Consider the following 25,218-nt stretch of genomic DNA (forward strand, 5'->3'; position numbering starts at 1 on the left):
AATGAGCAAGAGAAGAGGAACATATCAAGGGAAGTAAGAAGATAGAGAGCAGTGATCCAGGGACCCACATGAGGAGCTGCTTTTTTAGATTCATTGCAAGGGACTACAGTGGTCAACAACAGAAGCTCCATCTCTTAGTTTTAAACCTTAATTTTTTTCCAGTGCATCACTATAAAGACAGGATGACAGTTTATTTAACTGAACTTCTTTACTTCCAAGTATTCTTAAATACACTCTCCTGTAAAGCATTCTTATAATAAAGTTACATCATATATAGAGTATATACTACATATATTTTAATATAGTATATATAATTATATGGTAATAAATTATATATTATTATATAATTATGCATATTTCTATAAATTAATATAAATATGTATTACAGTTGTATATACACACACGACCATTATTGACAGTCTTCTGTCTTTTTTCTGGGTAATGCATATTTTGAATGGAGCAACTATGCACTTCTGGAGTCTGGTCAAGAAGAAGTTACCTAGAAATCCACTACAAAAACAATTCAGCAGGTTTTAAATACCTTATCCTACAAAATGTAAGTCCTTCTTGAATTTTCAGTGTGTCACCATTTGAAAAGGACAAGTTATTTAATACTAATAAGAAAGGCTTATAATGAAAATTCAAATTTAACCTCACCAGAGTACCATCTGCCCATTGCCATAATATATTTCAGAAGGGCTAACATAAGAAGTATCAAATGTTATTGTAATATTTCAAAGGGCCTTTTAAGTAAAATTATGCTATTTGCTCCAATGAATGATTTTGAGATTTAAAACAGATATTCCACAAGCCATTTTCTGATTTCTAACTCCAATATGTAGCATAGATTCAATAACTCAGGCTAAAAGGCACATTAAAAGACAGTGGATTAAATTATTTTGTTTGCATTAGATAACTGCATATGAATCTCAACTACATTCATTTTATTTATGTATTTTAAATTATTTTACTACTTCTCAACGTGCTTTGATTATTTTAAACTATTTAAGGAAAGTCAGAGAAAGAAGTAAAAGCTAACTATCTCAACCTGTAAAGTACAGGCCAAATTCTCTTTCTTTTGTTTCACACCAATCAACATTTTTGTTAGAGTCAACTGTCCTATACTAACTTAAATGTAACTACATTGGTTTTTGTACAGTTATTCAAAAATGCTGTTAGCACACATAAAGCCTGTGTATAGCTCACAGAATTCAATTCTTTTTTTCTCGAAGTGCTAAAGGGCAAAATCAGAAAACCGAACTACTGTGTTAGTATATTGTGCCAAGACAGACATGGTTCTTTACAAGTAGATTATTCCTCTGAAGCACAGAAAGCTATCTCCACATAATGCAACTTTTTGCATGGAAATAAATCTTTAGATTTTAATCCTGTCCAGGAGTAACTTTGCCTTGGAGCATGTAATTTCAAAGTAATGCTCAACATACTTCTCCAGACTAAAGATTTTTGGGTGTTCACCAACTGCTTTTCTACATTGCCCTCCCTCCTCCAGCTGGCTGCTATGCAATTTCAAAAGCATTAATTTTAAGTTGCAAACCCTATCACACATACAATATTTTAATTCCACTGCAAAACAGCACCAACTGTACAGTCTCTGTAGAAGACAAAACAGTATTCCAGCTGCAAGAATCACTGAAATAAAGCTTAAACATCACAGGGAAGGATTAGCAGCTGTTCATCTATTCTGCCACCTTTACGTTGAAGATTCATAATATCCAAAATGAATGTATGAAAAGCTAAATCAAGCAACAATGTCTAAAGCAGACTTATGTTCAATGGGACACCTAGATGCATGGGACCATGAACACTTGCAAATGTACTAAACTTAAAATCCACAACAGTACTCAAGCCATGCACAGATGGTCAGTGAGTATAACTAAGACATTTTCATCTTCATTTAGTTTCAGCACCAGGTAAGCAGAAATAGGCTGATCATAGAATGAAGAGAAAAAGGAATTTTAATTTTACGGGAACTGACCTTGGATATAAAATCCCAAGCCTGCCAGGTACTACTAGCAAAACCACACTGCATAAAGGTACAGCAGCAGCAGCTATATCCACAGAGCCAACCCATAATAGTAACTGCATATTGGGAGAGAAATTCTTTCTTCATTCATCTGCAAGTTCAAGAGTTTGTGGCAAAAGCTGAAGCTGTAAAAGCAGAAAACTGCAGCAAATTTTCATTGGTTAGAATGAAGTTCTGTTTAAAGCATCTGACTGAGGAATACAAGCTCATGGAGAAAACAGCTCTTGCTGGACTTGTGATGCTCAAACATGTATAGACATAACAGGAAGAAAACATGGCAGGCAGACTTCAACAGATTCACAACGTATTTCCTTGAAACTACTTCTTAAATTTCCCTACATCATTTTTGCCTAGCTGGGTGCAAGAGCAGAACTCACACATTAATTTACAAGTTCTCCTACAAAACCAAGAAAAGCACAGGAGCTTAGCTCTTGCTGGGCATTGCCTAAAGTCTGTGACTGCTCTTGAACATCCACGCTATGCAGAATTGCTGGCGCAGCTCCAAAGTGCAATGTAATTGCAGACTTCTCAGCAGCAAAGCAACGTGGTCCCACTAAAAGGAGAAGCAAATTAGTCTCGTAAAAACTGCATGGCCAATGCTTTAGAATGTGCTTCTTCACTTTAATGGTTGTGTTAAGGCTTTAAGCTGCAGTTTTTGAATGTTTTACCCAGGTGGAAAGAATTCAAGTAATTTTGCTGAAAACAAAAGATACAGATTGCTGTAGCCAGATCACTGCTGTTAATTCACCATAGGGGAGGATAGCAGTGCTGATGGTGATCACCATCTAGACTAGCAACAGTTCTACTACGACTCTAGACTGCAGTTTTCTTGGATAGGCGTGCAACTCAGAGTGAAGGGATAGCTTTGCCTGCTCCTTAAAATGCTTTTCTTCACCTTTAGCACCTCTTGATTCCTTCCTGGATACATCTTACTCTAAATTAGAACAGATGGCCCACAATTTCCCTAATGTATGGCAATAACTGTAGACTACTGTGCTTGGGATGGATGCAGAGGACACAGAGCAGCGTGCTGTTGACCTATTGCTAAAAGTCTGACTGGTGCCATCTTACTTACATGGAATATCGAATGTCAGCAGCAGCACCACTGACCTAAACAGCCTCCCTTCCCAGTGTGTATCAACAGAGTACTCAAATTCTAAGGTTATTTTTTTTTGTTTTTTTAACCTTCCAACACTTCAGGTAGAAAAATAAGGGCCCTGGCAAAGGAGAGTAAGCCTCCTCTAATAACTCTCATTTCCTGAAGGGTAGAAGTGCACAATAAGGCTGTAGAAAAACAACGTACTATGTAAAAGCTCCTTCATGGCAACTGCTGACATCAATATGGTTACTCTACAATAAATGCAAGGTAATTCCAGATACCTCACCCTTGAAAGATTCATGTAATTTTAAGGAAGCATTTCCACCTGCTCATGGGACTAGTGACGTCTGGTGGACCGGTTACCTTCCTCAGCAGACTCTTCTTGTAACTGTTGTTTTCAAGCTATAGCTTTTCCTCATCAGGGGCATTAACAAGAATGCTCTCCTCTATATAGCCACCTGTTTTACAGAAATTGTGGGAAAAGTATCATTCAGACTGTTTATCCCTAAAATTGTTCAATGGGTTTAAAAGTCAGGGTTGGAAGAAGGAAGGTGGAGGTAACGGGCAAGGTAGACAGAAAAGACTGTCACACACACTTCATTTTCCCAGAGAAATAAACCATATTTGCCTCAGTGTATTTTTTTCATAAACCAAGCCCAAGAACTTACAGAATCTTATCAAAGGACAACTCTGCTGTTACTTCTATTCACCCACGCTCCAGTGATGCAGGGGGCCTCCTCCTACTTGTGTGCACACTAGCCAGCATCTCCTGTACGCAGCCTACCTTCCCACCCGGAGGCTGAGGCAACAGGCTGTCTCTCAGCCCCTCCAGGCATCGTGACACTAGGCAGAAGCCCCAAAGGAAACACAAAATGTCTCTGCGCTCTCCTGGGCTACACTTCCACCAAACTCTCATACAGAGGTGATTTTACCAACTCTTTCCTCCCTCCTTTCCCTCCCACAGGTTGGAAACTCTAATCAAAATATAGGAGGCGGGCTCAGGAAGAAGACATATTTATCGATATTGACATGTCTTGAGTTTTGAATGCCCAGATGCTATCAATAGCACTACTCTCCTTGAGGTGCTTTTACAACTCTTCATGAAACAATAACCTTAATGTAAAAATCATCAAAATGAGATGTTATATTGTAGAACATAAAACACATGGTGTCAAGTATCCTACCACAAATACAAGGGCCCTGTACCTCAAAAGACAGTTTCCCTATTTACAAATGCTACATTCATATATGAGAATTATTTTGTACCATGTAAAATGTGAAAGTTTGATTAACAGGCGATCAAAAAGCCCAAATCCATCATGGCAAGGCACATCAAATACAAAAGTTAAATTTTTTACCTAGTTCAGTATGAAAGGTTCCAAAGATCTCACGAGCATTCTACCCAGACTCAGTGAGGGTCAGATGCTTAAGAAAGAGAAGACCCATCTCATTTGAAATGGCAGTTAGTTCACTTCAGTTCACCCAATCAATTCTCAGATGAGCAAATTATTCAAAGAGCAGATGCATAAGAAAAGTTTACAGCTTGTCCTAGTTTCGGCTGGGATAGGGTTAAATTTCTTCCTAGTGCTGTGTTTTGGATTTAGTATGAGGAGACTGTTGATAACACACTGATGTTTTCAGTTGTTGCTAAGTGCCCTCCTAGTCCAAGGACAGCTCCCGTGCCTACTGACTGAGCTAGGTGCACAAGATGGGAGGGAACATAATCAGGACAGCCAGCCCAGCTGGCCAATGGGGTATTCCATACCATGTGACGTCATGCTCAGTATATGAAGGGTAGGCGTGATCCAGGAAGTGCCGATCGCTACTTGGTTATCGGTCAGCGCGGGTGGTGAGCAATTGCATTGTGCATCACTCATTTTGTATATTCTATCATTATTTATTATCATTATTCTCCCTTTTCTGTTCTATTAAACTGTCTTTATCTCAACCCACGAGTTTTTCTCACTCTTACCCTTCCGATTCTCTCCCCGTCCCACTGGGGGGGCGGGGGGAGTGAGTGAGCGGCTGCGTGGTATTTGGCTGCCTGCCAGGTTAAAGCACGACACAGCTGGAGACAGTAAAGATAACTTAGCTTTCAAAGAGGAGTAGAACTTCCTATAATGAAAATAGGGGCAGTGAACCAAGCTGTACCACCTTAGCAAGGAATTTTATTAGTATATCTATTTTAAAAGAAATGAATATACAAAGTCCAAGATTTTAAGACAACAACTATAATTACCATTCTCGACCTCTTACAATAATTCTAAGCATCACAAATGCAAGTTCAAGAATTATTTTAAGTTATTTCAGCTCCTAGTTTCAACTGCGATTGACTTGTTTTCCAGCTTCATCTGCCTGAAGTCCTCCTTTGCTCACCAAGACATTACTGAAGTCAGTCCAAAAACACCTGGTTCGCTTGCCCAAAACCAGATGATTTCCAGATTGGTAGATCTGATTAAAATATCTACAAAGTAGCAGCAACTATGTCATGTGTGCCCAGTTTCAACACCCGTTACTGACAAAACCTCAAATCTCACAGATGCTGCAGAAAAAAAAAACAACAAACAATTCAAGAGATGAAAGATAATGGTTTGGGGCTTCATCAGATTTAAAGATTATTTTAACAATTCTGCTTCCAAAAAAGCAGAATTTTGTATCCAGACTAAATCATTCTACATTAAGCAAGGTGAACACAATGACGTTCCAAGACAATGTTCCCATTACTTACTGAAACAAAACCTAATTATTATCTGGGGCACGGGAGAGATTACATATTCCTGTTGTATCTACAGAGTGTAAAAATCCATGCACATGCTGCTTAAAGGTCAGCATCTGTAGCTTAATCAATAGTCTAGAACATCTATGCGTCTGCATCCTTTCATACAATATTCAGTGTCACTGCTTGTAAAAATGGTAATACCAGCCCCAGCTACATTCAGGCTTGTGTTTTTTCTTCAATGCTCTTTTGAGATTGTGCAGCCCACTTACCTGCAGACTGCCCGTGAATGTAAATTCTTTCAGAGGAACCTCACTGAACAGCTTTTCAGAGCTAGTTATCGGAAATGGGGGCCTTTGGAAAGAAGAGGAAGTATATTTTCCTAGTCACAGTTCCCAGTAAGGTTTCTGGCAATGGCGACATAAAATTCACCTTTACTAGAGTAACTTACACCCTTAAGGCATTCCAGTAAATATGCAGTGTTACAGGTTTTTCTTGCGGTATGTGGGAATTTAAGTCTGAGGATAGAATACCCTATACAATACGATCTGGACGTGCCTGCAGAAGCAGTGAACTCAGTTTCATGAGATTGCAACATCATTTTGTTTGATGCTTCAGTTGTGCCTCTGAATGATCTACAGAATGGAAACACTATTCACTCTGAACTGCTGGCAGAGTAGCACTCTTACAGATTTGGTAAAAGGAAGTCAGAAGCAAAGCTTAATTCAAAACAGCAAACACTGAAAATGAAAATGGCAGAAGTTTACCCAAAGGAGGACTGAATGAAATAGTGTAGGCATTTATCAATGTATAACTCTCACAGAAGGAGGAATGGCTAATTTCTTGAAAGAGGCAAAGAGTGCGTTTAACTTTAGAGTGCAAAATTTCTGGATACACAGATTGCTCAGATTTACAAAAGGAGTGCAAAAATCCAAAGCAACTATGTTGCTTTGAAAGTATGCAACTTTAAACTTTCTACCAACCACACTATGGCCTCTTGTAAAATCTTTTTGCTAAAAATATTAGGTTCAATTTTTATAATTTAATTCAATGGTCTAATTTTACATCAGATTTTTCATTTCCAAGCCCTTAGAAACTCTCTAATTTCCTAATTACTGAAAGAAAATAAGAGGGAGTTGAACATGAAGTATCTCATGAAATACATTCCATTTAATTCTCCTTTTAGAGTTTCCTAGGAGAAGGCAGTAGGGGATGCTAAGAGGTACACATGAGTAAAAATTATGTCACAGAAAAAGAACAGAAATTTGGGTGCTGAAGAATGAGGTTAGGAAATCAGATTAATTGTACAGGAGAATTAATCCTCCTGCTAGGGAATGAGGCAGATCTTTTTCATCTTCTGTTTTTTTCTTCAGTGTCGCAAGTAGTTTCCTTCCAACAATGATAAAAGTTTTCTACTGCTGGTTCCTGGTATAGTGAAATAGCCTTAAAATTCAAGAGGTGCTGTCACTCAATTTTTCTTTTTATATTAGTGGTTAATAGTAACTTTGGGGTAAAGGGATACAGTGGAAAGATCCTTCATACTTCTCTCAATGATTTCAGTTCTATGTTTATCAAATTCTCTTAATTTTTAGAGGGCACTGGACTGTCTGAAGAGCAGCTTCGCTCTGCATGGCTAAACATAGAAAAGTTTTTGTCTTTAATAAGGGCTTAGATAAATAAACCCAAATCCCAATGGGCCTTGTTAAAGCAACATCATAAAATTTTTACATTTCCTTATGAGTTTGGAAAAAAAAAATTGACTACGTATCGGTCTGAGCTCAAGCTGACTAATGTGGCCTTAGGGAAGGGACTGTTGAAATTAATGCATTTAGCCATTAGAAATAGATTTATAGATGCAATTTTGATAAATCAGCATAGGTTTATTAAGCAATGATTAATTTTTTAAAAAAATCAGTAGTTACAGCTGAAAATAGAAGATGTAGAACCAATGCTTAAATGCTATAAAGCTGGTGTGACCTGTTGGGTCTGTGCACTGTGAGCATACTGGGAGGTATTTGCATCACTCAGTTTTACGCACCCAGTGACCTGATTGATAAGCAGGGATGAGATAGCAGATGGAGATACTGGCCCCAGCTGTTGACCCTGCCTGGACATCTGAACTGCTCATCATTCATTTCCTAAACTGCCACAGTTCACGGTGCGGTGTCTTTAAGGAATCCAAAATTGGCAACAATTTACCTTCAACCATATGCTCTAAACTGCAGCGGTTGAGGACTTGACAGTCAAGTGGCTCAGACAGCTCTGCTGCAAAAGCAGGGCGAACAGTTGGTACAGTAACCTCAGCAGCCAAGCCAACCTAAGACCGTGACTGAAAAGCAGGGTTGGCTTAAGCGAGGCAATCCAAGTTCCTCATCTAGGCAGTGCAGGGAGAGGAGCTGAGAGGTGATACACCCCATGGGCAGGCAGCAAACCCAGTAAGCAATGTGGTATCCCTTTGCCATAACATGTCGCTAGTGGTTACACCACAGTCCCAGTGAAGGCTCTAACCACAAACCAAGGGAGCACAGCATTAGGCATTATGTAGAAAATATGGCCCATAACCACAGAGCTCACAGCTGATCTCTCTCTTATTAGGACAGAGCTGCCTGTAGAAACTTCTAGGGAAGTGTTGTGAACTGTACTCATGTTAGATGCCAGTATCTTCCCACCAGGCCTCTCCAGCTGCCTGCCTCCTACTGCTCCTCACCACCACTGTCGGGACAACCAGCAGCCTCAACACTGCCACCTAGCACCAGAGGGATGGAGCCTTTGATATCCTGTCCTAACAGTATTGAAATAGATGTGCATTCAGGGCCCTAGACTAGCAACAAATAGTAACACTTACTTCCTCAGCATAACCGACCAGGCAAGCGGCGAAGAAAAATTATTTTAAAAAAGAGATTAAACGAAATCGAAGTTGAATGAACTGATGGTCTGTATGATCAGTGCTGGCACAGTGCTGCTCTTGCCCTGTACCTAAAGCCCGGGGTTCCCTGGCCACAGCATAAAACACTTCCTTGGATGTTCTCATGCAGGTTATTCCTACCAGCTGTGCCACATGAAGATTTGCATATGCTCCATAAACCTTAATTCCCTTTTTAAGACCTATTATACCAAGCAGGAGGCCATTTCTGAAGTTGAAATGGATTTTCAGAACAATATAAGGATGAAAATGTTTTCTGGCCTCTGATTTTTAAACCTTTGGGTAAAACTAAATCACTTCCACAGTGCTGTTGGTATTCCATATAGAAGTATTCACAAATACCAGGCTCTCCAGAACATTATGCCTGAATCCAAAGGGAGAAGTTATCCTGCTGTACAAATAAAAGCTGTAATCACTGTTCACAAAAAGCTCTCAGCTTGCTGCTTTAAAGTTTTTTTTTCTGATGTACTGACTTCAGAAGAGAAGGAAATTCAGTATTTCAAGATGTAATTACATGAACCTGCAGCAAAGTAAGGAACACCACAAATCACAGAATTGGTTGATCCTGAGAATTTTCTGACAGCAAAATTTATTATTTCCACTCATGCGATCCAAACTATTGCCAAATAAAAGCCTAATTTTTAAAGTTAGAAATTCACATATGCCGTATTTTCCCTTTCCCACTGAAACTCTAATTTTTCTGGAACAGTTTATTTTTATCATCATTTTCCCTCTTCACTGATACGATTGTGGCAAAATTTGTACAGATGCTCACTCGATGCAGGTATGGCACAACACTGATATTAAAATATCAGGTGTGGCTACAAGTCAAATTTAACAAGCAATTAAATCCTAAATAAATAAATAAAACCAGCAGTCAAGAACACAGTTTCCTTTCCTAAAAATAACCTTAAGGCTAATTCAAAAATATAAACTGGCATAGCAACATTTTTGACGTAGGTCACAGATGCCCAAACTACCTGATTTCACTACATCCCACAGCGCACTGAAAACTCACAGCAGAATAATTGCCAATCTGGAAAGATCAACTTTCCACTAGCCCCTTTTCCCTCTCCTCAGCCAGCATGTGTCCTCACACGTCTGTCAGGTTTCCTCTGTGTGTGGAAATACTCTTCCATAAATAACCCCTCCATCCTTCACAAAACTGTCCCTAGTTTTAACACCTCCTCTCCTCAGACCTAATTCCCAAGTTTTCCCTTTCAACCATTCTGAAGCCTTCCCCTTCCATTATGGCAGAGATTTAACAGTGTCTGTATAATCCACGCTTATGTTGATGGAGCCCCCCGCAGCACTCACGCGGCTGTCCAGAGTCCTGCTGTAGGCATGAAGCAGAGCTGGAGGAATCACACAGGCCATCAGCCGCCCTTCCAAGATAGCACTGTGCGGGCTGCAGTGGGCACACACACACATACCTCGACACAGTCAGATCAGTGAGCGCAGATTATTTTGGCTCTTTAATTTAGTTTTATGAGCTTTCTTAAAATTTTATGGATCAAGAAACAGGGGAACCTAGTCTCAGCTTAGAAGCATGAGGAACAGGAGAGGGAGACATACAGCCTGGCAGCTGAGTTCTGGATATAAGCAAGAGTAGCACTAGAAGAAAAAAGGAAGAGAGAGGCGATTTAGATGGAAGATTAAATCTAGCCAAGTTGAGTCAATGCTGATGCAGGAGTTGATGTTACAGACTGACCAAAATGCAGCTTTGACAAAAGGAAGTAAAGTAGGCATGGAAAGACTGAGTCACAGCCACCAGCTCAGTGAGAAGAGAAGCCTTTGAGTAGATGACCTCATTCAAAGAGGAAATGCAACAGCTGAAAGTAAGACAGCTGCAGACAAAGTACTACAAATCTTTTGCAAATAAAGTTAATTAGAATGGACTTCAGATGTAGGAGAACATACCATAGGTAAAGAAATAATGGCACACTTGATAATTACTAAATTGTTGAATAGCTGTCCTATCAAGACCGAGGTACCAGTGTGGCTCTCCATGCACATGCAAACTCGTCACTCTGAAGAGCTTCCAGTGAGTGAAAGAGATACGGCAAAGGTGAACTTAAAAGTCTTTTGGCAGGTCAGTGACAGAGTTGGAAAGCTGAACCAGAAGGCATCTCTCAGCCAAAAAGCTCATCTCCCTGCAAGAACAGGCACTGTGTCAAAGCATTCCTTTTTGCAATTTTATCATCTTCATCTTAAAAGCAATTTTGTTTCTTGACAATATTATTCCTACTAGAAGCTTCAATCTCCAGTCTAAACTTTTTCATAATCAACTATATCTGCACGTTCTCTCCAATTTCTACTGAAGGCAATCAATGAACATTACAGTTATCTGGTACCCACTACTACACTATGTTCTTGAAGCAATTTGCTGAGTTAGACTTGCATCAGACATAACTGGTGATACAAGAAACTCACCTGGGCAACTGTGTTAAATTCAATGGTCCTACACGTAAAGGAGAGCTGCAGAGGTGCTAAAAGCGTCTGCAGAATTGCTATGCTGGGGGGCAAAAACCAGCTTCTCAGTAACTGATTTCTTCTTGCAGTAGCCAGTGAGAGTTTCATCAGTTTCAGAAAAAAAAAATAGTTTTCAATAAAATCTCTCAACTCCGACAGGAGTTTGTATTTCTAAATCATCATGACATGCTTGAAAAATTAGAGGCCTTAATAATATTAATGACATGCAGCCACTTCTGTTTGAAATACAACAGCTGAACAACAGTTTGCAGCAATAATCTGCAAACAACTGAAAACAGGAAGTAGAGAATATCGACATACAAATTGTTTAGGTATGACTACAACCAGTAATGCTCAGATTTGGTAACGATATTAGATTCAAAATGCACTAAATCATTAAATATCTGATGGCTCTTCTTAGAGCCCCCTTTTTCAGAAGATGATTCTTCGCATTACCAGCATGAATTCCAGCTGGTCAAAATTATGCTGGATGCTTTTTTTTTTTTCCCTTCCCCCCAATTAAAAAATATTCCCCAACTTCTGGAGGAAGTTTAAAATCTGCAAAAAAATTTAGTGTAAAAAATACTTAGAAATGCTTCAGCAGTGTTCTCTGTAGGCCATACAATTGTTTCCATCACAAGATATCAACTTTGGACAAAAATGAGGAAACACATTATATTGCTCAACCATACTGCTTCCTGAGAGACACAGGACAGTTGGGAAGCCAGCCAATAAGGAAAAAGACGTACATACAAAAGTGCAACTACCTCAACAACATTTCCATACTGAAATAAAAGAGTTTTGGATGGATCAGAAAAATCAATGGCTACAGGGGAAAGAAAAATTGTGCTTAGTTTACAACCCAACTTCTAACCAGTTCTGCTACTGATACTATGCAGCAGCCTTGATCAACTGAACCCATCAGTACCAGCTGAAAAGCCCCAGCTGCAGCACTGGAGACATGGACATCCAGTTGATATACGTGCCTGCAGTCATTTCCCTGAAGAAACATCTTCATTGAGAAACTGTACAATTTTGCTTTTTCCAGGAAAGCCAGCAAAATCAGGGCCCACAGGAGCACTCGAGTGATTTCTGTATTCCTGCCTCTGGGACTATGGAGAACTCCATAACATCAGGATCCAGTCAGTGTCGCTGTGAAGTAAGGAAAAATTTGAAAGCTTAACAGGTATTATGGTAATGCGTACACTCTGGGAAGAATGTAAACCAAATTTAATACTTTTAACCATACACAGAGGGAAATTGGGCACGGTCAATCCAACAGCTCATGTCTGAGTAGATCTAATAGTCCTGCCTTCGGCAACTGTTTGACTGAAATTTGGCAACATATTTGACAGAAATTCTAAAATTCTGCAGCAATTTTATTCCCTGGAATACCACCGTCCATCTTTCCAGTCAGATTTCCTCGTCTTCTGCCTCAAACGTTCATATCCACATAGGCATCACTTATTATGCCTATTAGTTATACAAATTATTTCATTTATAGCTTAAGGCCAGTATTTAGAGGAGCCAGCATGAGAATTGCTTGTTCTGTTTATCCTTGATGCTTCAGCATTCAAAATAAGCAACCAACAGCAATATCCTATTGTTGCCACACACAAATGGAAATATCCTGAATAATTTCACAAATTAGCCTTCCTTGGTCTCAAGTCATATGCTCCCAATTTGCTTTAGCCTTACTGATTTAAAAAGTATTGCAAGTAAAATTAGGAGTCTAAATAATTTTGTTAATCTAAGTATTGTTAGTTTACACAGCCCGTCATGGAGAAATACAATAGAAACAACAAATGCTAATTAATTTAAAACAGCCCAAGATCCTAAAATTCAGTAAATCAAGTTTTGAGGTTTAAGCAGTTCTTGTCAGCAATCTGTCCAACAGGCTTTTATAAGTTTTGTTTTTTCACTCTTGGCTCGTTATCGGATTCCTTCCTGCTCAAATGGATCCTGTCATTTAAAAGGCATTATAGGAGTTGAGTACTTACAGTTCCCAAGTGAACCCAACAGTCTTTATAAGTCTATGAGAAACAAGTCTGTAAGCCTCTAAGTGGAAAGCTGCTATAGTTTGACCTACGATTATAAAATTATCCTCCACGGATCATCACTATCGCATTTAGGCTTTCAAAAAAGCAGTGTTACATGAAAAGCAAAATGAATTTAATAGATATATACATGTCTTATAGTAAGACTTGAATAGATGTGACATTGCTGTGCCTCCAGCAAACTGGCCAGTAAAGCTAACTCCTAAATGTAACTGACCACATGCTGTAATCCTAGTGCAAAGTTTAGGATCCTCCTGTCCATTTTGCCAGTATGAATGCAGAATTGTTGTTTGCAAAATCCCCCAATCCCAGATCTAGAGGCAACTCACAGAAACTAGCAGGAGATCAGTTTAGAAGAGGTTAAAAGAGTACTACACAGCAGTAATGAACTTCTGGAACTTGCTGTTACAAGAGATTGTGGAGGCAGACAGCACCAGAAAGGTCAAAAAGCGTTTATTCAAATAGATGGTCAAAAGATGCACGAACAGATACTAAAAGAAATAGGCTGTACCCTCGAACATCCTTAATACAATTAACTACAGAGCTGAGCAGTACAAGGAAGCGCTGAGGTTCACATGCTAAAGAACACCTCTGGATGTTGGAGAGAGGATACTGGTCTAGATGGTACACTGTTCTGTCCCAGCATGGCATTTCTTACATTCTTATCATCCTATAAAAGTCGAATTAACTACCTGGCAATGCAGTTGTTTCACACTATACATTTTAAATTAGTTTCAGATAGCCTGTCTGCTTTTAATTCACTATTTTTTCCCATCCAACCTGACATTTCTCTCATTGCCAATCCTGAGATTCCCAAAAGAGCTGAGCTACAGCAATATGAACCAGAGAGACATGAGAACGACCAAAATTGTGCTTACCTGAACTACAGTGTTTCACAAATAAATATGAAGAATAATACAGAAAAAAATATACAAGCCTGAATTGTATTTTTTGTTCTACCGTATTACAGAATCACAAATCCTGATTCAAAAGGGTATTAAATGTGATAGGAGATCTTAATAGCATATTCATCTATTTTTTCTAAAAAATTAGAACATAAGAAGTAGCTAAGCAATAGCACTTACAGTCAATTTCTTAATTTTACATTGCCAATTACTATGTATATAGCATTTAACACTTCTAATGCAGAGTACAACAGCAGTACCCTGCAAGATGAGTAGTGACACATCAGCATCTTCCATGCTACACAAGAAGAAAGGCAGGCTATTGGTCAGATTATTAGCAAATGGCTAAGTGATTTGGGATTGCAAATCTGCTTTTAAAAAAACAGTCAGAACCCTACGTCCTCTGACTTCAATGCTAAATTTCAAAAGATGAGCAAAAAAGGCAACCTAAGCAACAAGCTCAGTGGAATGGTAACATGAGCAAAATTTTTGACCAAAAATACAAGAGACCTTATTTGGTAGACAAAGGGTTTATTCCAACGTTTTTCTCTACTTCAGTTAGTACTTCTAAGACTATTTAAAATTGTAAAGATTAGATACCAAAAATATGGCAGCTCCGAAGAGTTGGAAAGGTCTATCAGACCTGTGTTTAGGAACAAGAATGAAGTTCTTAAGTAACTACCATAAAAGGATGCTGCACATGGCAGGTCTAGTTTCAATAAACAAGACAGACAGGGTATTTCTCCTGAAAGTTATACTTAAAAGTTGCATACACCTTTTCCTAGAGGTGGGAAAGGATGCTACCAGTACTGAAGAACAGTTCTTTCTTCTGAAGAACAATCTCTAGCTAAAAATAATAGTTCTCAGGTGGAGCTTTCATCTCTTCCTTCAACCTTCAGCCCAAGCATTCAAAGTTCAGGAGGTTTATAGCTTCCACATGTCTATCTAACTCTGAAAACTATTTTTTTTCCCTCCTGTCCCAAAATCCTGACTGGCATCAGACTGCATCTTTCACAAATCTTTGCGTGACTGTTCAGTCAGCTCTTTTAAGGCAACCCACCCCATCTGTGGTGTCAGTTCTTTTAACTTGATACCATGAAAGAATTCAAGAAGGGAACGGAAAAAAAATTATCTGAAACCAAACAGATCCTTGATGCTCCATTTACAATCACACTCATTCATTTAATCATTCCAGATATAGCACAAGAAGTTTACTATACTACTGATAGAAAATCATCTGAAAGAGAACACAGAACAGTGAAACATTGGTCACTCCTCAGTCAGTCAACTCTTGGTCTGTGTGCTCCCATGTGTTTTCTACAGGCAAGAGTTACTAAAACACTAGGAAAGGGCATTCTATATCAGACATACAAAAATCAGTGAAATAGGACACAGTTTGGTGCTTTTAGGAGAGGTGAATTACTCTAGAGTCACATAACAGAACGAAAGCCATTCTTGGGACAAATAAACAACATTCTAGAATACATCAGTAACAGCTTCATAAACAGCTCACTATACATGGAGTGTGATAAAAGCATTGGGACTCAAAAACTCCAGGTTTTCAGCCACAAACTCAATTTTCTAGCTCATTCTGTCCCTCTAAAGCTAATAAAATGAACAATTTCTGGAAGTCATTTTTCAACTCTCAAATGATAAGCAGCAAATTCTTACATAGGTGAAGGCTTCTGCAAAAGCTGTAAACCATTCAGAGAGACTCTAGATGCATATGAGAAATAAAAAGCTATCAATGACTTTTTGACAAAGCTTTGCCAAGCACACTACTATAAAGGGAAAAGTGTAATTTTCCTCTAACTGTACCTTCACATATATTTTCTGAGATCAAGTTATGGTCAAATTGCCATATAACTGTATTTTCAATTTTTTTCATACATTTTTAAAACAGTCTCACTTCAGCAGTATTTACCATTATCACTCCCAGAATTCAAGGTTGTTTGCATAAGGTGTTATTTGCCAAGAACCTGTTACTTGAAAGGAAGGCCTCTTCTGTCTGCACAGCAGATTTGTAGGTGGAGAAAAGGAGCCTTGCTGAGAGAAAAGTGGAGGGAACCAACGTAATCACATACACATCATCCATAAACATCTAAGTAAGAACAGAGCAGAAAATGCATGAGTCTCTAATGGGACTCAACTACACTCATAACATACTGTTTTCATAGGTGACAAGAAGAAATGACAGCGTATAATTTCAACTAATTTGTTGTAGAAGGATTGCTCATAAAGCTCCTGCAAGGGCTGGAACCCTAACTGTAGACACACCTACCTAGAACTCATGCTATCACACATAAGACACACCTAAGTGTTTCTAGCCCTGTTTAACAGCTGAAGGAGTAAGATACACATCAATACAATACTTAAAGGCTACCCTCAGGAAGATCAGAGGAATAGGGGTCTGCAAGGAGAAATGCCAAGAGCTACACTATAAATAGCATGTCTGGATATACCTAAGATGTCTTAACTTCACAATGCCTTAAAAGCTACTGAACGTTCTTAAGCAACGCAGTCTAACATACAGAGAATACCCAGAGCACAACTGTTAATAATTCATTACCAAAACAAAGGTATATGGAGAGAGGCTTTACATGACGTGTTCTTAGTTTGGTCTTATTCCATATCTCAGTTGCTTCCCTGGAGACTGGAACAAGAGAGATGCTTCTTTCATTCATAGATGACATGAAGCTGGGAAGGGCCATCAGTATGCCACATGTTGGAAATCAGAACGGCCACGGCCACCAGGGAAAAAGCTTCAGAACAAAATTAGGACGTAATTTGACAAAGGACAACTGCACAAAACCAGAGAGGAAGGCTGCATATTAGACTGCAATCTATTGGAAGGGATGGTCAACACAGATCAACAAATTGAACATGAATCAGCATGTTGTTGATAAAAAGGCAGACGCCACACAAGGGGTAATCATCTTCTCAGGAATGTTCAGCCTAACACAATTTTGTTACAGCAGGCTTCGGGATCAGCCACCCCCAAACAGTTATTGCTCCAAATGGGTTAATTATCATTGTGGCTATGCGGTATCACTCAGCAGCAGTAATGAACCATGAACATTTATCCTACTCAAATGTTTGTTTCCTTTGCATTGTTAACGTCCAGAGTAATACTGAATGTAAGGTACAGTGATAGATATGCCAGTGATTTACTGGAGGAAAGAAAGAGAGTTCTATTGCTCACTGAAGCACGGTGTTGTTCGCAGCACATAATTCCTAGTTTAAGGGGAAAAAAATACTTCCATATCTGAGGAAGAGAAATAAGCATTATATTAATTATGAAGAATTGCAAAACTGTGCTCTGAATAAAGAAGGAATAAAATGAGTTTTGGAGTGAGACTGTAAATTTCTCCTGACATCCTAGAAGTCTTGAAAAGAAAGATCGCCTATAAAAGCTACTATGCTCCCCCCAAGAGAAATATTCAAGTGCATCCCAAGGAATCTGAACCTAAGGGTTACTTGAAGAAGGGGGTGCCTGAATGTGAATTATTAGGTAATCCCAGTTAGGCTCTCTCTAGCAGAGGCAGCTTGCCAGGGGAGAATTTCACACAGCCCGAGACCTTGACTGCTACCATGGAACCATGTATTTATCTCCAAGTAAGTAGATTTATGCTTGTGTAAGTAGACCAAGTACAGATTTTCCTTCATTTCTTCACCCATGTTTTACAAATGTGTGATTATGTTATTAAATTTAGGTATTACAAATGCTTTTATTTCAAGTTTACCTTAATCTGTCTTAATCTATGGCCCAACTACCCAGCACGGACTGTGCAGTGTCCACAGGTAAGAAAGGTGCTTCCCCTCCCATCGCACAGATCAGATCCTGGCACTGCAGGAATCGGACAGGACCCAAGTGTAGCCAGTAGCTCTCTGACATGCAACAGGACATTAGAGTGCACGCTTAACCCTTGCAACTGTTTGGGTCTTAGTCACAAGCAGACCTCCTGCTGACTGCTTCCTACACAGGAAGTATTCTTGCTTACTCCCCACTCACGAGGAGCAGACCATGGGCTCTGAAACCTTTGCATTATTTCAAAGGCAGGTGTGTGTGCAGAAAAAGTATTTTAATTACTATCGGAATGTGGGCATCTAAAACATTTGGAACTTGCACTATGCAGGAAATCAGACACTTTGTTCAGAATTCTTGAAATAACATTTGAGATCTAAATGCAAACACATTGCATTAGATAAGTTGTACCGGTTTTGATATTTTTGCTTCTGCTGTGTTTACATTCCTGTTCAATACAGAAAGACTTCAGTCTTATTGCACAGATCCACGCAGTACTTCAAGCCAACTGATAAATGAGTTAGTGGAAACAGATTAAGTGCTAATGTCCTTTTTACTGTTCTTTACTAGAAGTATAAAAATGGGAAAACAATACTAAACCAATAGTTACTTTGGTTTCTGAACCTTAACCTGTTCTTAACCTGTTCTTTCTCTTCCATTTTTGCATTTGTCCAGGGAGTGGACAGGGAAGATGTCAGAGGAGAATTAAAACCTCAGTTGTGCCTTCTGCTCACTGCAAAATCCCAAAGATAAATACAAAGTAATCTTCAGAAACAAGTGATTTGTAAGAAGTCTGTCTGGGGAAATGGAAAGAACTGAATATAATCTCACAGTAAAATTCTGCTGCTGAGAACTCAATTCAAAAAAAGCATTTGTGAATGCTAGGTAAGTGACTAAATAGATACGACTTTTATCTCAATAACATGTCAAAATAATGGAATGTGTGTGGAGGTAATTAAATCTTATCAGTGATAAAGAATTGAAACTTGAAAAGCAAAACTGTAAGTTACACTTCTGTAAGACTTAAGAGTGGTAAGTGAAGTATCTTTCATTTTAGAGCAGGTAGTGGTTCTTACAGTATCTCCCACTCTAAGAATAAGCAGTTTAAAAAATAATACTTTAAGATGTATTTTGGATGACTAAGTAACATTTAGATCACAGAGGTTTTCCAGTGCCAACTTCTGAAGCTACTACATTAATAAAGGTAATTTTTTCTTTTACATGAATCACATTAATAACGTACTATGACCTTTTCTCTAAATATTAGAATTTTGCATTCTCTCCCTATGTCAGAGTTTATTTCAGCTATTCAATATTGGATCTGTTTGAAAAATTAAAAGAATACACTTGACAACATTCAGGAAAAACACTGTACTTCTCGTATGAAAATATTTACACTCATACGCACATTTGCTTGTCTGTATAAGAACATTTTTGTTGTACTTTTATGAGGTCTTGGGCTATAGATTAGTTGTGTACTGACTGAGTCTGGAGGAAACGTCTTCTAAATTTTAAATACACCCATACCTCTTTAAATCTGTCATCTAGTTTCCAAGACTTTAAAGGAAAAACAACAAAACCAAACCTCTATTTAAGTGTGACCTATATAAAACCAATGCTCTCTCTCCTATCACTATAGAAACAAAAGCAGAAAATTATGCTAAAATCATACTCCCTCACCTGCAAACACTGGAAGCCATTGCTTAATCAATATTCTCTTATCTTTGCTCTCCAACAGATAAAGGCTTTAACATGTTAGGCAGTGTATGTTTTTCATAATGAAGACTTCAAAGCTTGCTAAAATCAAATGTTTCCTTTATGAGGGCTCCAGTAGACTTGGACACATCCAAGAAAAACACTTATATGTCATTGTACTCAACCACCTTCCTCGCCTCTTCTCTTTCCCCTTCTCCCAGGGCCCCGTTTCTTTTTGAAATAATGCCACTGGGCTGAAAGCAAGTTAAAGTTAAACACAGAGAGGCTAATTTGATAACTCAATGAACTTCTGAATCGTATCGAGAAAGGATTTTCCTTTTGAGGATATGCTATATGCTGAGAGTATGCTATACTGATATAGCATTATTCATATTATTCTGCTAGGCTACATGCACAAGTATTTTTTAACAGGGACACAGTTAGATGCATTGTCCGTGTACACAGAGATGATCATTACGCTTATTTATTGCGACCCACCAGACAACACCTGTAGTACTGAAGATAACTTGGCTTAAACAGACAAATTCCAGTCCTGTGAACAGCTCTTTTTCTTGCAAAACAAAGCATAACTTTAAGGCAAAAAAGGTCAAGACTGAAGCTGGAACAGGCAGGTATAATTTGGTAAACTAGTAACTATCCACCTTTACCCTCTTGGTTTCAGCTGTACCAAAGAGGTCCAAATTCTTTACTGTGGGAGCGCAGAGAGGGTTACTCCCATAAATAACTTGACAGACAAGATCAGATTTTCACACAAAACACAGAAATTGAAGGTGAAGAGGGAGATCTGGCTAAACTTACGCATCATTCAGGAGTCAGCCCATGCTCCTTATCTCCCCTCAATTTCTCCTCCTCCCTGAATTACATCACCTGGAGCTATGGCTGCAACGCAGCATGTTCTGAGACCGTATGGACAGAACTCACTGACCCTCTGAAGGATTCACAGCACCACCATCCTTCCAGCTTCTGCCAACAGAGCTGGAAAAATGACCAAGCTCTAAAAGTGCAGTGAGTTAACACGGGGAAAAAATGCAGAAATGAAAAAGCACATTACTCGCCTGTGTAACGGAGACAACTTCTGCTTGTATCATATACCTAAGTTATCTATGTGTGCCCCTAGAAACAATGTAACTCTTTGGTCTACGTTTTAATATTACAGTGCAAAAATTTAACAACCAGATTCTCTCTGGCTGTAACAGAAACCAAATACTATTCCTCTAGCATTTTGCTTTAAAAAAAAATGAAAAATTGTATGCAATTTCAAAGACATACATCTCTGAGATTAATGGACTGTCCAAAGAACCTCAGAGAAATATTGCTGCCCTGAAATGCAAAACAAATCAAAGATCAGAACTTGAGGTCAGAAAAGGCTATACTTACTCCTTATTCCTGCTTTTAATGCACGACTGGTAAAGGACTTTGACAGCATTCCAGGTCCTCACTGGTCCAGAGCTAGGCATGAAAGTATCTCCAAACAGTGTAAAAACACTGTGGGAGGAGGAACTTCCTAAAGACTCCACCAGCAATGTGTCAGAATTTAAAAGCCATATCTATAAATGAAGAAATAATTTATTTTACTGTAGATTACATCAATTTCAATGCGTTCCTTTACTCCGATCCTAAATCAGCTGATACTAAAGCCACATTCTTACAAAGATTCTAACAAAGTGTTAACAGACATAAATTGACATTTTATTATTCAGCACAGGCTGCACAGCCTCTAGTGGACAAAAATGGGTTAATACAATAAACTGACGCCTGATTTATCACAGTCACTCTTAAGATCATTATTTCTGTGAAGCTGCCTCTTTTTGTGGCTGCAGCACATACTCTTTGACAGTAACAAAAGAAACAGTCCCAAGTAGTCTGTTTCAGTACCAAATGGATTATTTCTCTAATTTCATAGGTTTTAGGAATTAGTCGAGTATATGGTGTTGAACAACTGAGGGCTAGAGACAGGGAACTGAAAGACTGCCCACTGGAAGTGCCAAAAATTAAGGATTTTTAGAAAAAGCGTGATAGTTATGACTGGATGGAGCTAAGATATGCAAGGAAAAAGACAACAATTGATGTGGTCTAAAAGGAAGGCTGGGATTTACAAACAGCTGTAACAGACCCCTACTTGGAAAATAAATCTTTATCAAATTTGATAATGGGACTGGCATTCTTCAGCACTACTTGCTCACAGCAATTCATGGGATATTTACCAGGGGGAGTTTTGAGAAATCTGAACTTTTTGCATCACATTATGGATCTTATTTAATCTTTGTGTAATTGTGCATCAGTGTTCTAACTTGGATTCAGGGCTTTCATGCTAAGCATTGTACGAAAAAGGCTTTTCCTTTATTCACAGCCTGCAGTAGTGAAGAGATCCAAGTTACCAACGGAAACCAATTTTTACGGGTCCTGAGCCTGTATGAAATGTTTATATATGAAATATTTATCATAGAAAACAGGATTTATGCAGTGCTGCTCACTAGAGAGTAATATTCTGCTTCTCATGACCTAATCAGCTTCAAGTAAAACAAGTTACATGATGTTAGGTAGCAGACGTTTGATATTCCCTGTGGAGGGAGACAGCCACCGTTAACAGGACACATAGTATATGTCGTAATTGAATGTGACAGTCACAATTTATCAGAGCCCAAGGCTCAGAACATTACAGTGGAAGCTTCATAAAGGGGGAATGAGATGTATTGATAAAGATGTCTTGGGAGGGGATGGGAGGAGGAGAATCCCTTTAGCATACGCACATAAATGATGACAAGGAACTGCACTTGGCTTAGCAAGTGGCTGTTCATCAGTTTTGCTTTGGTAACTCACTGTACACATTCATAGCCTAAACTGCAAAATATACCTCATTAGCTAGAACCATTACACACAGTGCTTTAAGCCAAGTGTTGAAGAGGTGTTGGAGAAAATGGGGAAAAAAGAGAAGTGTCCTATACACACAGGCCACTGCTAACACACTTAGCTTTAACTAAACAGAGTTCCTTCCTTTTGAAATTATTAACACTTCCTTGTGAAGGAGCCTCCTGGGATGCTTTTCAGAAGGGGAATATCCTTCAAACTAGTCTAGGGAACAATGCAGCAATAGCTGTCTGCTCCTTTCAGAATCCTTCTGCAACTTAGTTTAAAGAAAGCAACCAAACCATTTCATTTGCAACAGGGTCCATCTGAAAAGTACTTCCTTCCACCACAAGTGTTGACATGTGGCATCTGACAATAATGTTCTACCACTTACTCAGACAGATCTGTTGCACTGTTGTTGAGACAAAGAGATCAGAAAAAAAGAAACAGATCTAAATTAATAATTTAGCACACAATACAGAGAAAGCAAATGAATTTTTGTGGGTGGAAGGACATTTGGCCTTCTTTTCCTCATGCATGAATTATTTTTTGATCTTGCTTTTGGCCTGAATGAACACCCACTCACCAAGACTGGGTGTGTTGACTCAAAGCAGCTTATACATGTTATTTCTGGCTAACATAGTTTCAAATTTTGACCTGTGCTTTCAACTATGTTACTCACAATATACTATCTTTCCGTCCTCTCTACCACTTTGTACAGCAGAGCCTGCACAACTTAATTCCTTTCATATTAACTCAAGTAAGAAAAGAACCTCTACAAAAAGATACATATATAAAGTTTAGCATTCTTGATAGTGCAGATTGATGACCTTTTCTGAAATGACAGCCTCAGGAGAAAGTGTTTGGGTGTTTGTTGGTGGTTTTTTTGTTGTTTTTTTTTTTGTTTTGGTTTGATTTGGTTTGTTTTTCAAATCACCTTGTCAATAGGCTTCAAAGATGTTCTTAGGAGAAAAGCTGCAACAAATCTCAGTTACACTTCGTGGGACTTGATCGAAACAGGTGAAATACCACAATTTACACTCTGTGATCAGTTTTCTAAAATCTCAACCTGTGTCTCCAGCATCAATTTGTGAACAATTAGGCATCAATTCAAATTTAACATGGCTAAAAAAAGCTGTTGTTCTTCCTTGCTAGTTCTTTCTCAGTTATTGCAGACATTACCATTACTTTCGTCATCACACAAGTCAGTAATGCAAACATCTTTCATTACAGCTTCTTTGTCCTCACATTCAGATTGTTCAAAGATGTGGTTTCCTCATACTTCACAAAGAATAAAGCTCTCTAAGAGAGCTGGGTAGCTAAGTCTCAATAAGGTACTCATTATCTCACATCTTGATCACTGCAACGTCCCCCTCTCCAACCTTGACAAATGCAAACTTGTTCTGCTCACGCCCTCCAAGACATGGTCCAAGAATCAGTATCTGATTGACAGGTCTCTCCCATTTTGTTACATATTTATTTTCTTGGGATATCCTCCCACTCCCGCTCCACTCATTCCTAAAATGCAAGCTGCCTTACTTTCAAAGCACTTTACAGCCTAATTCCACTCCAAAAAAACATCTTTCATTCAGTAGTGAAAGACTGGAGTTAGAATTCAAACACTCCAAACTCTACGCCACACACCTTTTGATTTTCACAAATGTATCTTTTTGGGTTTTATCAGGTTGTGCTGGTTTTGGCTGGGATAGTTAATTTTCTTTATAGTAGCTAGTATGGGGCTATGTTTTGGATTTGTGCTGAAAACAGGGTTGATAATACAGGGATGTTTTAGTTACTGCTGAGCAGTGCTGACACAGCGTCAAGACCTTTTCTGCTCCTCACACCACACCACCAGCGAGTAGGCTGTGGGTGCACAAGAAGCTGGGAGGGGACAGAGCTGGGACAGCTGACCCCAAATGACCAAAGGGATATTCCATACCACATGATGTCATGCTCAACACATAAAGCTGGGGGAAGAAGAAGGAAGGGGGGACGTTCGGAGTGATGGTGTTTGTCTTCCGAAGTAACCGCTACACGTGATGGAGCCCTGCTTTCCTGGAGATGACTGAACACCTGCCTGCCGATGGGAAGTAGCGAATGAGCTCCTTGTTCTGATTTGCTTGTGTGCGCAGCTTTTGCTTTACCTATTAAACTGTCTTTATCTCAGCCCACGAGTTTTCTCACTTTTCTGATTCTCTCCTCCATCCCACCAGAGGGGAGTGAGCAAGTGGCTGTGTGGTGCTTAGTTGCTGGCCGGGGTTAAACAACACCACAGGTTGATCCCATCCATGGGATTAATTCTCTGTATCTATCCACAAAACTACTTTTTTACCTCTTTCAAACCTATCCTTTTTTATAGTACAGAAAAAAATGAAATTTATTCAGATGCTGTTATGCTGACCAATAATGTACCATTTTGCTTGTGTTCTCCTATCTCACTATCCATTTGCTGTCCTGATCTTATTCTTAGCTTGTAAGTCATGCAACTTCAAGGTAGGGAACCCTTCAACAGTGACGCAAAGAGAGGAGGCAGGTGATTAATTTTTAGAGAATGTGAAGAGGGCAGAGATATAGTTAGGATAAGTAAGAAAATCTGTATACACCACTTCTTTTTCCTGAGACGAAGAGACTTCT

The 25,218-nt window shown here is 38.9% G+C and overlaps 1 protein-coding gene across 7 annotated transcripts in view; it reads right to left on the bottom strand.

Moving 5' to 3' along the window:
• UBE3D (ubiquitin protein ligase E3D) overlaps positions 1–25,218 on the bottom strand; it is an 86,580-nt gene that overhangs the window by 42,014 nt on the left and 19,348 nt on the right. For 3 of the 7 annotated variants that reach the window (XM_075145385.1, XM_075145384.1, XM_075145389.1), the window contains one exon: positions 21,115–21,284. The exons of 1 other annotated variant lie outside the window; for it this stretch is intronic. In XM_075145385.1, coding sequence (XP_075001486.1) covers positions 21,115–21,284 — 170 coding nt within the window. Of the gene's footprint in view, positions 1–9,355; positions 12,407–19,547; positions 20,732–21,114; positions 21,285–25,218 lie in introns of those variants that run through there. 3 more of the 7 variants (XR_012672919.1, XM_075145387.1, XM_075145386.1) reach the window with 3 other exon arrangements.

This window comes from Calonectris borealis, chromosome 3 (assembly GCF_964195595.1).
Source record: "Calonectris borealis chromosome 3, bCalBor7.hap1.2, whole genome shotgun sequence".
Lineage (NCBI taxonomy): Eukaryota > Metazoa > Chordata > Aves > Procellariiformes > Procellariidae > Calonectris > Calonectris borealis.